Here is a 15,204-nt window from a genome sequence, read left to right as displayed (position 1 = left end):
CTAACCCAAATTGACGGCTATAGGTTTCATGCGCAAGGAATTATAAGGGTGGCAGATTCAATCATATTATTATTTTTATATTTAATAATAATATTATTATTATTTATAAATTTAATAATAAAGTTTAATTATTTTATTATGAAAAAATTAATAAAAAAAAGTGGATCAAGCACAGGCTCAAGCGTTGAGATGGCCTGAACCACCCTAGGTCCATGCTTGGGTTTAGATTCAATCTAGTGCTTGGGTTCAACCTCAAGCTAGAAGCTCCAATGTTGCAGAAGAGATAACCTATTGGCACCTTTAAGCACAAAGTACAGTTCAAGAATACTTTTTCCCAATGATTTGTTTCTCCTAGAGACATGATTTCAGACCCCATGGTAAGTCTAGGTCTTAGGTGTCATAAATTTTGTCATATTATTATCACTATAAAATTGTGCCTGCCCCACATCAACTATATGAACCTTTACATCTATTAAGCTTAAGATAACCCTCTATCAGATTACAAGTCTTGTATTATCAGTTGTAGAAACTCTACTTCCTGAGATTTCTTTTCACATATAACCAACGTGGACTAAGTGCCCATCAAGATAGTAGCAAAGTTTATTACAGAGCACGACAGGAACAGATGGCATTATGTTGTATATCTTTGCCCATTGTCCAAATGAAACCCACACTGAACAGCTGAAGAAATCTAAACAGATACAGTTCTTCCCACCATAATATTAGCAAATCTAAAACCATATTGTAACTGTGGAATTAAGCAGCAAGCAGAAACAATATAATGTGTGATGAAGGAAACAATAATAAAACTGAAATCAATCCTTTCCACACATTTTGGATAAATAAATTGTTTTGGAGTGACTCCCAAAAGTGTTTCCAGATGAATATCTCGGAGCTTAATCCAGTAGACTGCAACTGAATTCACCATTCAGTATTAGCAACTTCTCTACCTTGGAGACGGTATCTAAAGGCAAAGGCTGAAAGCTCCGGTGAGGGCCATAGAAATGAGGAAAGTAGGTATCCTCGACAGCTTCATAAACCAAACCGTTTCCTAGCTTTAAGATGATAATAATAATTAGTAGTAAGCTTGCAGAAACTGAAGTTGTAATAATAACCAAGTCTATACAAGTGAAAGCTGTAGTAGTTACTTGTTATTAACATTCTAGTTGTGTAAAATGCTAAACTAAATTATTAATTGTTATTTGAAAAATAAGAGAACTATTAAGAAAAAGAAAACCATGTAGGATATACAACCATTGGAAATTGCTAACAATTGATTTTGACACTCTGATTAGCTAACCATGTATCCACTAGACCTTATAGAAAATGGATCGATTATCTTTATATCTTTAATTCTGCCTCCTCATATATGTAAGAGTGCTTCACTTGTTCAGTCCAAATCTAACATATGAATAAATGAGATTATATAGACTCTAGAATTGTTGCACTTTCTATAATACCATGCTAAATTCAAGTAGAACTCATTTCATCCAAATTATACATATATATTTGACACGAAATGATTTGAACTTTAGACCTCTTGATTTTGCTGTTGCTATTGCTCTGATATCATACTACATTCAAGTAAAACTAATTTCATCCCAAAGTGACTACTACTTTTAGAAGGGAGACCCCTCTTCATATAAAGACATGATGGATCAGCCACTTGTCCCTATGAAATTAATTGTAACTTCTATATGTTCTAGTGAAAAGTACGTCTTCAGAATACAAGATTAGATTGAGAAAGATACATGATCATAAAAAACCACTTATCCTACCATCCTGTATGGTTAGTTTTTCTGTTAGCAGAGGAATGAACAAATTTCTCAAATCCCACTAACATTCTCAAGTTTAATGTTCCCTTGAAAGAAAAAAACATTGCTAACTCTCCTTTCTCCTGTAAATTACACCAGAGCTATAGAGTATAACTACATGCAATCTTGATTAGGGCCATGGCATGGCATCACTAGATGTGCAGCTACTATAATTACGTAGCCCGTTGAGGAGACAATAAGTGTAGTAAGCACTGGATTGTAAATGCATAATCTGTAATTGGCAAAAACCAACCACGGAGTTATTAGACCGCAAAAGATCTATACTGATCATGCCAATATAAATAACGCCTAGTAATCATTGGAGAAGATCGAAAGTCTCATGCGCGAAGGCAAAATGGTTGACCAGCTCTTTGCAAATCAATCCACAAGTAATTAATCTTCCCTATTATGATTTTGACCCTTTTGCCCCAAATTACCTTAGTGGCGTCGATTTGGAGCAGATATAGGTTCTCCTGGCCTCGAAAGAAGTTGTTCAAGACCATCTTCACCTGTTCGAACATGGGAAATTCAATTAATTTCGCACCACACAGAAAAACAAAAAGGATTTCAGGCACCATCTTCCACAAATTCAGGGTTGCAATGCGGGGACCTGATCGAGATCGCTGAGGTGAATGCATCCAGTTGTTCGATCGAGATCTCCGCCCAGCGTAGAACGGTAATTTGGAGAAAACTCCCCAATCCGAAACTCAAACTCGTGCTCAGTCCCCAGGCATGAATTCCTTCGCATGCAATCCCCAAACGTTTGTTTCAACTCCCCATTTAACGAATTTACAAATATACCCCTTTCACTCTCGTCTTCTCACCTTTTCCCACCGACGACTTCTCCTCCTCTTTTTCCCACCGGCGATTTCTCCCCCACCGGCGACTTCTCCTCGTTATTCCCCTCTTGTCTCCATCTCCTCCTTTGTTCATTGTCGTCTCTGTTTCTCCACCTCTCTTCAATCGCTTGATCATCCGGCGCAAACCCTAACCGTTGTTCCGTCCCTCTGCAAACAGCCCTCCGTCACTCTGCGAGCAGCACTGCGTCCCCCCGCTGGCCCCCGCTGGTCCGTCCCTCTTCACTCTTCGAGCAGCCCTGCGTCCCCCCGCTGGCCCCCGCTGGTCCGTCCCTCTTCACTCTTCGAGCAGCCCTGCGTCCCCTGTTGGTCCGTCCCTCTGCAAGCAACCCTCCTTCGCCGAGGCCGCCCCCAATTGCTATCTCCAGTCTACGTAAGACATTCTCAATTACCTCTTTAAAATCCGGTAATTGGACATCCCCTAGCTATCCTGCCATAGTCTTTTCAGAACATATTCGGTCTTCTGTTTTAGAATTTGAAGATCCCATGCATGAATTTCTTTTGATATAGCATTCCGTTCGCAGATTTGCCCTAAATGTTCCCATAGTAACGGATTCGGGTCCATAACCATGGGTTCCAATGCCTTGCAGCACTTATCAATGAGGCCCTATCCATTAGTATTACACAGAAGAAATCAATTATAGAAACTAATACAATTAGATCAGCTCTTCATAGACAAACTTGGGATTTGCGATCCCAGGTAATATCGGTTCAGGATCATGGGATCCTTTTATATCAGATAGGAAGGGCTGTTGCACAAAATGTCCAATTCATACGTAAATGGTGGTGTGATATTGTGAAAATACATGCAATAGCTTTTAAGTTTTGGAAATACATCTATAAATTTCACAAAAAGTAAGAGTGTATGATCCCTACTGAATTTTGGAACACAATCTTATAGGTTTAGGTTTGGGAATAGGTAAACAAAAACTATCTCAAACAAATAAATTTTAAAATGATACAGCTAAATTATGTTAGATTGTTCACTGTATGTACATATTTGTATCTGTTTATGAACATATACATGCAATGTGTTGTAGGATTTTATTGCTATCTACTTAAAGAACATCCCCTAGCTTTTGTTTAGGTTTTGATATTTAGAGCTTGAATACATCAACACAAGATTGTGAAGCACAAAATTGATGAAGTGCATTTGTTGTTGCTAGTGAGATCCTTACTGATTTATAACACAACATTTATATGTAATTTTGGATAAGTAATGAATTAGTTTGTTTAATAAGAGGAAGGTATTGTCTTTATTATATTTTGTGTGCTTATGAGATCTTAGGTACCCCATGTTATCTGATAAAGAGATGGTTAAGAGATGGCTTTAATTTTCATTGTATGCAATTTGACATGGTTAGCTTTCATTATTGAGCTCAATAATTCTTGTTCCAATTTTTATCTGTCATATTTTAAATTATAAATTTTTTTTGCAGGAAATTTATAAATCAGTAAATCTTTACATCAACAAATGGTATGTCATTTGCTTTTAAGTTTAATAATTTATTTATATATGATTATGACAGTCAGTTTTATTACAGGGAAAAACATATGTAGTCTTTATTGGACGTGAACCTGGTATTTATGAAACATGGATAGAAGCAGCTAGGCAAGTAAATGGCTTTAAAGGTGCGATACACAAGTCTTTCAAAACTAGAGAGGAAGCAGAAAAAGTTTTTAAAGCACATTTGACTAAACAATCTGCACTGACTTGTACAACATCGAGTGGAAAAGAAATTTCAGATCCAACAAGTTCAAGTTCAAATTCAAGAAGGAACCTTTCAAAGTCAGAAACAATAATGAAGTTGAAAGATGCATTAGAAGAGATAAAGCAACAATTGGATTCTCTACAAGTTAGTGATGATAAGTAGATATGTTTGTTTCAAGTTGATATGTAAGTGTTGTATATGATCAGCATGAACATTAAATCATTAAAACCTAACTTGAATCTATTCATTCTCCCCCTTTTTGACAATCATCAAAAACATGTGAATCTAAGAAGGAAGAATAAAAAAATATTTTGACTAAAGATCCAAGAGGGAGCATAATATATCAAACTGACCAACATATGACACAAGCTCCCCCTAAAGCCTTACACCCTTATGCACTAACAATTTATTGTAGACATCGAAGTTTTAGGTTTTGAACAGTCCAACTAATAAAAAAATATTATCCTAAAGTATACCTGATGAGTTAGGATTTTATGCATTTTTAATCGATTCATTTTAGGTTTTTGAATGAAAATAAATTATGAAATGAATCGATTTGATCTTAATTGTCATATATTGCCTAATCTGAAGCTTGATTATAATTTTCATGATTTAATGGCAATTTTTGCATTAATTTGGTTTTAATTGATTTTAGGGCTCAAATCGGATCAAACTCGAGCTCAATCACGATCAAATCAAGCCAAATCAAGCCAATTTGCCCAAATTGATCAAGCCCACATGGAGGACATGAACTAGCTCAAGTTTGATCAAGATCCCTCAAATTTTCACAAACCCTAGGCTACCCTAAACCCCAGATCAGAGTTGCATCATCAGATCAAGATTGGACGGCCTAGTTTAGCGGATTAATCAGCCGTATTTAAACCAAAAGCTTACCCGATGAATAGTGGCTGTGCCACTGTTCATCGTCCCAAACTCGCGACGCATTCCTTTGTTCATAGGCGTAACTCCCAAGCCAGCCCCATCCGAAAAATCCAACTCCATTGTAATATTCGGTCCTCGAGGAATCCGAAGCTGGTCCATTGGGTGTGAATCGGCGATCGGACGGCACGCGACGGAGGGGGTTCTTCCGGCGGCGTCAACCTCTGTTTCTTCCAAATCCGGCGAGCTACTGAGAAATCTGAAGCCGCAAACTGAAGAGGGGTTCTCTGAAGGGCGCGGAATACATCCAAGGCTTCAGCAAGCTCATCGGCGCAAGGAGGAGGAGAGACTTCCGGTTTTGCCAATTGAATTCAAGGACATGCCGAGCTCTGATTGTGCAGGAGAGGGTTTCTTCGATTTTTCTGGGCTCGGGCACGCGAGAAAACAACCCCAACGACCAAATTGAAGCTTCTAACGGGATTGCCGAAGCCACATTGTTGGATTAGGTTGTTTGTTGACACCAAATTGAAGAAACAAGGGGAAGATTTGAAGGATGTTTCTGATTTCTTTTTTACTGCATCTTTCTGTTTCTGATTTGCTGTTTACTTCTGAATTTTGATTTCAAGCTTTGTTAATTAGTCCCAAGATTCTTGAATTCACTTGTTAGGTTAATTCATCATGTTTGTATGAGTTGTTCTAGTTTGTTTCGTAATGTTCCTGAATTTTTGTTAGCCTTCTTCCTTCTGTTTCAAGCTGTTAAATTGAACGTGCCATTTCAGTGCACTGTTCCGTGCCATTTCAATTCTGAGTATCAGTTTGCTAAGTTGTTTGACATGAAAGTCTTTAGTTTTTAGATAGATCTATGATTTTCTACAATTTGAGAAAGCTGAACTTTGAATTTAATAAATGATTTAGAGCACAATTAGAATAGATTTCATTGTTTTGATTTGAGTTGAATTGCATTTTTGGATTTGCTTTGATGCATTGTGTTAATAGTTTCATTTCTAGATTAAAAACATGCATTGTTCTTTAATTCATTGATTTTGCATTGCATTTAATTTGAAAACGTCAACAAAACACCAAAACCACCATTTTTATAGAAAACCCAAAAAGAGCGACACACGTGAGCTCAATTCACGTAATTTTCTACTAGTCCTTGGAAAAATATGACTCGAGGCCCCTATACTTCATTTATTTGTATTTATCGTGGATTTTCGATAAAAATATAAATTCTAATTTGCAACCCTACTCGTGACATTGCAAATCTAGGGTTGTCAATATCCCAAAAATTAAAGGTCAAAGGATGATCAATTGCCAAGAAACAGGTCAAAAATAGAGTTAGACAGTGACATCAGTCAACTGGTCTCTGCATCAGTCGACTGATGACTGAAAAACTTAATTTTTCAGACTCAACTTCAAAAATACATAACTAATTCAATTTTTATTAAAAAATTATGAAATTTGACACCGTAATTACTTAACCCATTTGTCATTAGGAAAAATTAATTTTATAAAGTTTTCATCATTAAAATGTTGTTTTGATACAATGTATCAAAAATTTGAAACTCTAAGTCTACTATGAGTAAAGTATCATCATTGAAGATGAATAGATCTTTCTACCAAATGACATACCTAGAATGTGTAATAACCAACAAGAAATGTCATGAAACCTTAAGTCTTGAATTTTTCTTATGTTTTCCATCTAAGAAAATTTGTATCAACTCAAAACACTCCCCCTAAATCTATACAAGGTAACCAAAATGTATATTCTTCTCAAAAGTTTATGTGGAACCTAAATGCTCCCCCTTCATTAAAAAAATATCCTTTAACAACCCATAACATTAAATAAAGCATAAGCATTATTAAACATCAAAACCATACTTATCATGACATAAAGTAATAGTGAGTCTTAATACAAGTAGACTAGCCTACTAGCATCCACAATCAAGAGTCAAGTTTCACACAACCATAGTTTTAAAGTTTTACACCAAATATTAGAAAATCCATCAACAACACCACAAGCAAGACCAAACAACAAATCCATCAAGCTACATGTCATCATCATCAGGTGGTAGGAGGTGGAGGAGCCTGATAAGACATGTGCATCCTCTGCATCATGTCGAACATCTGCTGCTGCTGCTGGTACATCTACTGCTACTGTGCATATGCTTCATTTTGCCTTTGAGCAGCCGATGACCAATCCTGACGAAGACCTTGAACCTCCTCAAAATAACCCTGAAGTTCATGATGGTAAGTCTGAACTCCCTGGTAATACTCATGAACCTCCTGGTGGTAGGTCTGCACATGCTGATAGTATCCCTGCATGCGCTCGCCAAGATCATGAAAGCCCTGGTCCACCTTCCCCTCAAGATGCGTGATACGCTCATCCAAGCCATGTGTGGGGGGTGCACCAGCCGCAGGAGGAGGAGCAACAGGTGCTGCAGGTACATCCTCTTCTCCCTCTGACTCAGAAGACTCCACCGCAGGTCCTCCCTCAATATCACGTCTCCAAACAATAGCGCCACGATGGTATATGATCTTTGCCAACTTCAAATGGCGCAAGGCAATCTGATCGTAATCTTTGGATAGCTGACGAATTGTGCCTACAGAAACATCGATGCCCCTAGATGCAATGAACTGTGTGATGATGTGACAAAATGGCATGTAGATCTTGCCATTTGTGATACCCGAGTAATAGAGAATGGAAGAGTAGACATGTTGGGCAACGTCAATGTCAAAATATTGCTCTAAAGCATACATCATGATCATGTGGGGAATACGTATCATAGCCCGACCTCGAGTCACAATAGGAATGACACAATCTAGAATGAGTCTGTACCAAACATAATTAATGGCAGACATCTCAGTGGCATGAAAAATATTTTTGAATGGATTTCTGCGGGTACCAAAATAATGCTCATGAATTTGATCCACTGTGATATGAGAAAAGGAACCAGTGATAGGACCAGTAAAATCAGGAAAACACATGAAAGGGTTTTGTGAGGGACGAAGGCCTAGAAAAGATCGAACAGTTTCAGTGTTGAACTGAATTGAAACTCCTGCTACTGTGGGCACAAAATTGTCAGAATTAATTGCAACTGGACGAAGATTGACATAAAATTTCTTACAAAGGTCAGGAGAGCCAGTTCGCCGGAGAGAAATACCAGTAAGGAGGATTTGGTTTGTGGATTCGTGAGGAGTCTTCCGTCCGTGATTTCTCTTCTGACAGAAGTGATCTTTGCCGTCGGAGCCGGAGTCGAGGCACGCTTCAACAGGTATGATTTACATTGGTATCAGGGCAGTAGATGACATAGATTACCTGTTGAGTTCTTTTCCAACGAAAGCACGCTCTGTTCTCTGTTCTGTTTTGGCCGACTAAGCTACAACAGCGCACTGTGTGTTGTGTGCTGCCGCTACCAGCGGGCCAACAACATGTCCTCTGATTCCGGCAAGGCTAGCGTGGAACTGGCGGCTGAAGTCCGGCGTCGGCTGCAAGACAACGAGTGTTGTCTTCGTCTTTGGCATGTTTGGTGCCGGTGAGGCCGGCACAGGCTGGCGCTGGCGGGGCGCCGGCAGGGCATCGGCAGGGCACCGATGGGGCTGGCGCCTGCTAGCACGGGCAGCAGGTGGCGGCAGATGGGCGTTCACGGGAACGCTCACGTTGGGGTTTTTTTTAGGGCAAGGATTAAAAAAAAGAAATAAAGCGTGTTTTTAGTGCACACTTTTCTATTGGGTTCTCAAATTAAATCATGGGATATGAGCCATGGTTTTGAGTTGGTTAGGCAAGCCCAATTGAATTGAAGCCCAATTCAAATAAAAAAAATTTGGGCAAAATAAGGAGCTGTGGATATTTGATGCCTTGATCTCCCGGTTACAAACAGAGAAACAAACCAACAGCCCATAATCTTGATACATAAATGAATTTGTTTCATTTATTTAGGTTAGTTTTTCTGTTAGCAGAGGAATGAACAAATTTCTCAAATCCCACTAACATTCTCAAGTTTAATGTTCCCTTGAAAAAAAAAAAACATAGCTAACTCTCCTTTCTCCCGTAAATTACACCAGAGCTATAGAGTATAACTACATGCAATCTTGATTAGGGCCATGGCACCACTAAATGATTAGGGCCATGGCACCACTAAATGATTAGGGCCATGGCATCACTAGATGTGCAGCTACTATAATTACGTAGCCCGTTGAGGAGACAATAAGTGTAGTAAGCACTGGATTGTAAATGCATAATCTGTAATTGGCAAAAACCAACCACGGAGTTACTAGAACGTAAAAGATCTATACTGATCATGCCAATATAAATAATGCCTAGTAATCATTGGAGAAGATCCAAAGTCTCATGCGCGAAGGCAAAATGGTTGACCAGCTCTTTGCAAATCAATCCACAAGTAATTAATCTTCCCTATTATAATCTTGACCCTTTTGCCCCAAATTACCTTAGTGGCGTCGATTTGGAGCAGATATAGGTTCTCCTGGCCTCGAAAGAAGTTGTTCAAAACCATCTTCACCTGTTCGAACATGGGAAATTCAATTAATTTCGCACCACACAGAAACAAAAAGGATTTCAGGCACCATCTTCCACAAATTGAGGGTTGCAATGCGTGGACCTGATCGAGATCGCTGAGGTGAATGCATCCAGTTGTTCGATCGAGATCTCCGCCCAGCGTAGCGCCCGTTCTCTGCAGCTCCTCCCATTCGTCGGAGACGCTCACTCTGTAGACAAATCCTTCATTCGGGCCTCTCTTCTCCATTCCGCAAGAGAAAAAATTGGCCTCGGGAGGTTCAGAATCCGCACTGGCACGGATACGTGAATCGACTGATCCTCCGCTCCGTGCGAAAGGGTAGATCTGGAATTGACAGCTTCCCGAAAATTACAGACATGTAAATTTTACATATAAATAAATGGAAAAAGCCAACATTTTTGGATCTGGTTGTAAAAAGAAAATTAATAAATAAAAAAAATAAAGATGATGTCAGAAGTGGGATTTGAACCCACGCCCTCGTTAGAGGACCAGAACTTGAGTCTGGCGCCTTAGACCACTCGGCCATCCTGACTGTTTATTTTTCACGACTCGTGAATCCACTGATCCTCTGCTCTATGCGAAAGGGTAGATCTGGAATTGACAGCTTCCCTAAAATTACAGACATGTAAATTTTACATATAAATAAATGGAAAAAGCCAACACTTTTGGATCTGGTCGTAAAAAGAAAATTAATAAATAATAAAAATAAAAATGATGTCAGAAGTGGGATTTGAACCCACGCCCTCGTTAGAGGACCAGAACTTGAGTCTGGCGCCTTAGACCACTCGGCCATCCTGACTTGTTCTCTTTGTTTTTCGAAATAAAATTTTTATAAGAAATTATAAAAGCCATAGGACAAGCCTACGAGGATGATTCAGTCGTCGACATTACTTACTCTATCCATCCGCTGCCCATCTCACCGTGCTCCTCCGGAGGGCACATTCATTATCTTCCTTGTAAAAAGAATAGTCAAGTCTAGTTATGTCTCAAAAGCAACACATTTCTTGAGAACATCAATTTAATTAACAATAAATATTCGTTGGCACGGTCTCTAAATAGAGTTATTTCTGTGTAAGAAATCAAATTTATATTTAAATAATTTATATTTTATTTTATTATTAATTTTTTAATTTTTCTTTCTTTATTAATATACATATTTATTTGATATCTAAATACGTGATCATACTCAACAGACATAATAATATCGACTTTTTCTTTAATATTTTATTTCTTATCTTTTTCGTTCTTGTGTCGTGTTGTGTTGACTTCGTACCCCCATCATGTTAGACGAATAAATTTCTTTAGTTGTGAAAGACCCTATCAATGTTACTATTCGATACTCTTGGAGGTTTCTTGAAATCATAGATAGCTTTTAAAGATAGTTGACTTTGCCTTCTTGCCCTCAATTTAAATAGCTTTAAACTTGCTCCACATCAACTTTTTCAAAATCTCTCTATATAATGATGATTTAGCATCAAGTTGTGTCTATTGGTAATACCATGCCAGCAATCCCCTGTCCAACCAAGTTCTTGCTTAAGACTATTTTCATAGCTCATGTCCAAATTTAAAGCACAATAACCTATTTTAAATATCTTGGATACTCGAAAAGATTAAATTTTGCTTTGAGTTGCACTGCGAAAAAAATAGCTATATAACTTTTGTCGTATTGCACCATATGCAAAGCATGTCTATCCAAAAAATATATATATCAACATGAATTACTATATAACTATATAGTAATTGATTTTAAGAGTTAAGAGACACATTAACAAAAGTGTGGGTGGTCATGCACAGAAGTATTTCTGAGGCATCTGTTTCATAAACACAACTGTTTTATTAAGAGAGAGGCTACTTATGTCAATCTCTGTACATAGTCGACCTATTGTATCTAAGAAAAAACACCAAGAATGTTAATGATTTATGAGACTTTGTTATTCAAAGCTTCCCTGATAGCTTTTCCATCTGCACCCCATCATGACTAATGTTCCAAGCTACTGCCTCCAGAAACAGCATGAAGATCACCAACTTCGAAAAGATAATAGTGAGCTAATATTGCAAGAGAGAAAGAGAAATTGCACTAGCAAGCTGTCTCATATTTCAAATTTTAACAGAGTAGTTTGACTGACAGACGAGATAGGGAACATACTTGGGGGAAGCTGATGAGGTCGGCGAATGAAGATTTGTCGATACGTTCTTGTAAAACTGAATGGAAACAAATCCACCTCTACTTTGTACTGATGATTCAGGTATACCGTGGAAGCTGAGTTTGTAGCTTCCTCTAGAATAGACTCCTGTGAGTTCAGAGCAGAACTATACAGTAAAATGTAGGAAATGAATTCAAAACCAGAATATTGCTATGAAACATTTAGTCAAACAAGCACAAAATGACATTAGCATAAATAATTGATGCCTTTTGTCATAATGTCATGCTTTTCCTCTATCATGTGCACGCTAGTCCAGAAACTTATTTGCCAGAAAACTCACCAGATTTATGGCAGATGTGAAAGGAGGAATTTGTAAGACATTTCAGGTATGAAGATAAAAATTGAAGATATGCAAGAAATATGATACACAACAGGAAACCATAAAGATTATGTGTGAATCTGAAGTAAAACATTCTAAAACCTGAATGTGAAGTCGCTAATGCACAATAACTGTCTTCTGAAGAAGTGGACAAAGTAACATAAATTCTTCTGAAATGAAACTAAGCTAGTTAACATTCACCAACTTTCACAAATAAGTAGGGTCCAATCTAGTCAAACTTGATTCTGCATGAAACTGAAGAAACATGGGGTTGACAATAATTTTTAAGACAAACATAAAAGATCAAGCTCACCAAGCGTAACATGGGAGAGTGCAAAAGAGAAGAAACTTGATAAGCATTAAGGAGACAATGATCAGCTTAACATTAATAAAGACTGAAATAATGCAACTTGAAGGTATATCAAACTTAACATCAAGAATTTCTTAAAAAAGATTATAAACCATAAAATATGGTGAGATAGAAGAAAGACTAATATTACAGATATTAAATGTCAAGATACAAAAGTATGTGTTGAAATACAATCGAATGTAGAATGCGTAGAATTTTTGTAAGTGGGAAAATTTTAATATTTAGAAAAGTAATCTCCCTTATTGCATCATCCAACTTCAGCTGCATATAAACACCAGGATGGAAAATAAAGATGCATATACAAGCAGCAATGCAGCGGAATTGACTTAGAAGACAAAAGGCTTAACTGTAGTGACCCAAAAAATAGTTGGGCCTGACATGCCTTGGTCGCTAAGCTACAGAATGCCAAGCAATAGGATATAGTTAAATTGTGCTCTGTATAAGTGGCATATAAAATCAAAGATAAGAATACAATTTAAAACGATGGCAGTGCATCCACATTATCATGAAGCATAAAAATTGGTTATCAGTTTCCAATATCCTTGTTATTGCAAATTACAGATATCAGCACTTAATCCACAAATTATCTAGTGGTAATAAAAAATGAATCAAACCTTTCCAGATTATAACAAGGATGAAAAGAATGGTGACAAGCAAGGCCCAAAGGCTGCTATTAGAATGTGTTGATTTAGCATTCTTCATCTTGATTTTCATCCGTTGAATCCTCTCTCTCTTCAACCTTGCAATTTCCTCAATCTCCTTCATCAACTTCTGGTCAGTAGCATCAAGAGGCGGAGAGTTGGGAGGACGAGGTGGCTTAGGTGGCTTCTTGCGCCCTTTCTTTTTTGGCTTGTCAAGTCCAATTTTCTTATCCAAAAGGCTTAAATTTTCCTCTGGTTCAACCCTCTTGTCAACCAAAGCCTCCTCGTCTGTGTAAGAATGTTCAGAAGAGCTAGATCGACTATGTTCCAATTGTCCATCTCTGTCCGGTTTTAAAAACGCATCCATGTCAAAGCCACTCAGATTTCCTATATCCTTTCCTCCTTCCTGTTCTTTTTTCACAGAATTCATGCAACTTTCCAGATCTAAGGCAATGTCTCCTTCTGTTGAATTATTCCTATCCATGGCCAAGTCGGATTCAGCCTTCTGATCACAAATTAGAAGCTTTATACCGGTCATAAAGGGACTATACACGAAGCACACCAACCAAATGTGAGAATCCGAAACTACCTATGCTTCAACAATTTTATCCACCTGCATTCCAAGAGATTGAGAATACTAAAGCCCGATGCAGAAAAAAGTCCAACTTTTTCCAAACAGAAACATCATCCAAAGCATGCAAGAAGAGATCACATATGTTCAGCATAAAAGGGTGACAACGAAAAACTGATTTCCTGCGTATTTCATAAGGAAAGAGCAAAAGGGGCAACTTTGGACGCCGAGCTACATCCGCTATGCAACTTATAATTCATAATATAACAAACAAACGAAAAAGGAGAAGATCATCCATACTCACAATACCCTAGATCGAATCGCAATTAGGGCAACAACTTCCCACTCGTTTCACCGGCATAAGGTCCACGAGCTGTAAAAGGGAGAGCGGCTGGGTGCGGATAAGGATGAGGAGTTAGGTTGCCTGAGAAGAATTCCAGTGTTGGTGACGCTAGCGAATCGAAGATGATCAAAACTAACCAGAGTTTGGCCGAAATGAAACTGGGAATTGGACGGCGACAGAAGACGACGGGATGTGATCGTCAAATCCAATACGGATTTAACCTTAAAAACCAATTTATTTATTTACTTACTTGTCTTAAAACAATTTCGGTTTGCCTCCAAGAATTTGTCAAAATTTAACTTCTCCTCATCAATTTATGCTTCGCCATCTCTGCTAGGGTTTTAATGAGTCAAATTGAATTAAATTTTAGGATGTTCAAGTTTCTTTAATAAAATAAAAAGTTAAATCGAATTGAATTAAATTTAAAATGAATTAAATTATTAAAATAATTATTTAAGTTTAAATTAATTTCTTTTTTAAAATTATCGATTAAGTTTATTTTTATTAATTATTTAAAATTTTTATATTTTAAAATTTATTTTAGTATTTATTTGATCATTTTAATTTTGTTTATTTATGTATCATGATATTTATTGATAAACATCATCTCTATTTATAAATATTACTATTCATGAATATTAATGAGTTAAATAAATATATATATATTTTATATTTATTTAATTTTTTTTTTATTTAAATGATAGAAATTTTTTTTAATAATTAATTATCTTATATTTGCAATATTAATTCTCATGTATTGTATTAAAAAATTGATAAAAATTAAAATAATATTGGTCTAGTCCAGTGCAACTTTGAGTTTTGATATCAGAGTTAAACAATTTAGTTTAGGTATTACTTTATGATTTGATATGTATGTTTGACATGAGTATACAAGGATACATAGAAACACAAAGAATTTAAAGAGCTTGTGTTTGACGAAGTCGAGTGATGTATGGATG

The 15,204-nt window shown here is 37.1% G+C and overlaps 2 protein-coding genes and 2 non-coding genes across 13 annotated transcripts; all 4 read right to left on the bottom strand.

Moving 5' to 3' along the window:
* Positions 1 to 722: 722 nt before the first annotated feature.
* Positions 723 to 10,078, bottom strand: LOC141820439 (uncharacterized). 4 transcript variants are annotated; one of them, XM_074707753.1, is made up of 3 exons: positions 9,882 to 10,078; positions 9,711 to 9,782; positions 723 to 1,055 (listed from the first exon to the last, which is right to left on the bottom strand). In XM_074707753.1, the coding sequence occupies exons 1-3, from the start codon at positions 10,023 to 10,025 to the stop codon at positions 897 to 899; spliced, it is 375 nt and encodes a 124-aa protein (XP_074563854.1). In that variant the 5' UTR covers positions 10,026 to 10,078; the 3' UTR covers positions 723 to 896. The 4 variants fall into 4 exon arrangements, 3 of the variants coding, with proteins under 3 accessions (XP_074563854.1, XP_074563852.1, XP_074563853.1); XM_074707751.1 differs by lacking the exon at positions 9,711 to 9,782 and adding an exon at positions 2,252 to 2,323; XR_012601136.1 differs by lacking the exons at positions 9,711 to 9,782; positions 9,882 to 10,078 and adding exons at positions 2,252 to 2,323; positions 2,425 to 2,482 and having other exon boundaries at positions 935 to 1,051.
* Positions 10,079 to 10,245: 167 nt separating this feature from the next.
* On the bottom strand, positions 10,246 to 10,329 carry TRNAL-CAA (transfer RNA leucine (anticodon CAA)). Its single transcript has one exon. It is a non-coding gene; the product is annotated as a tRNA-Leu (tRNA).
* Positions 10,330 to 10,512: 183 nt separating this feature from the next.
* Positions 10,513 to 10,596, bottom strand: TRNAL-CAA (transfer RNA leucine (anticodon CAA)). The gene has a single exon. It is a non-coding gene; the product is annotated as a tRNA-Leu (tRNA).
* Positions 10,597 to 11,223: 627 nt separating this feature from the next.
* Positions 11,224 to 14,428, bottom strand: LOC141820331 (uncharacterized). 7 transcript variants are annotated; one of them, XM_074707614.1, is made up of 4 exons: positions 14,207 to 14,427; positions 13,305 to 13,944; positions 11,944 to 12,088; positions 11,224 to 11,310 (listed from the first exon to the last, which is right to left on the bottom strand). In XM_074707614.1, the coding sequence occupies exons 2-4, from the start codon at positions 13,867 to 13,869 to the stop codon at positions 11,283 to 11,285; spliced, it is 738 nt and encodes a 245-aa protein (XP_074563715.1). In that variant the 5' UTR covers positions 13,870 to 13,944; positions 14,207 to 14,427; the 3' UTR covers positions 11,224 to 11,282. The 7 variants fall into 7 exon arrangements, with proteins under 7 accessions (XP_074563715.1, XP_074563716.1, XP_074563718.1 ...); XM_074707615.1 differs by lacking the exon at positions 11,224 to 11,310 and adding an exon at positions 11,567 to 11,843 and having other exon boundaries at positions 14,203 to 14,428; XM_074707617.1 differs by lacking the exon at positions 11,224 to 11,310 and adding an exon at positions 11,567 to 11,843 and having other exon boundaries at positions 14,212 to 14,428.
* Positions 14,429 to 15,204: the final 776 nt, after the last annotated feature.

This window comes from Curcuma longa, unplaced genomic scaffold (genome assembly GCF_044706935.1).
Source record: "Curcuma longa cultivar G26 ecotype Majalengka, Jawa Barat unplaced genomic scaffold, ITB_CL_G26_1.1 utg3290_np1212_1714210_RagTag, whole genome shotgun sequence".
NCBI lineage: Eukaryota > Viridiplantae > Streptophyta > Magnoliopsida > Zingiberales > Zingiberaceae > Curcuma > Curcuma longa.
Note: the sequence above shows the minus strand (reverse complement) of the source record. Positions and strands in the feature narration are given on the sequence as shown.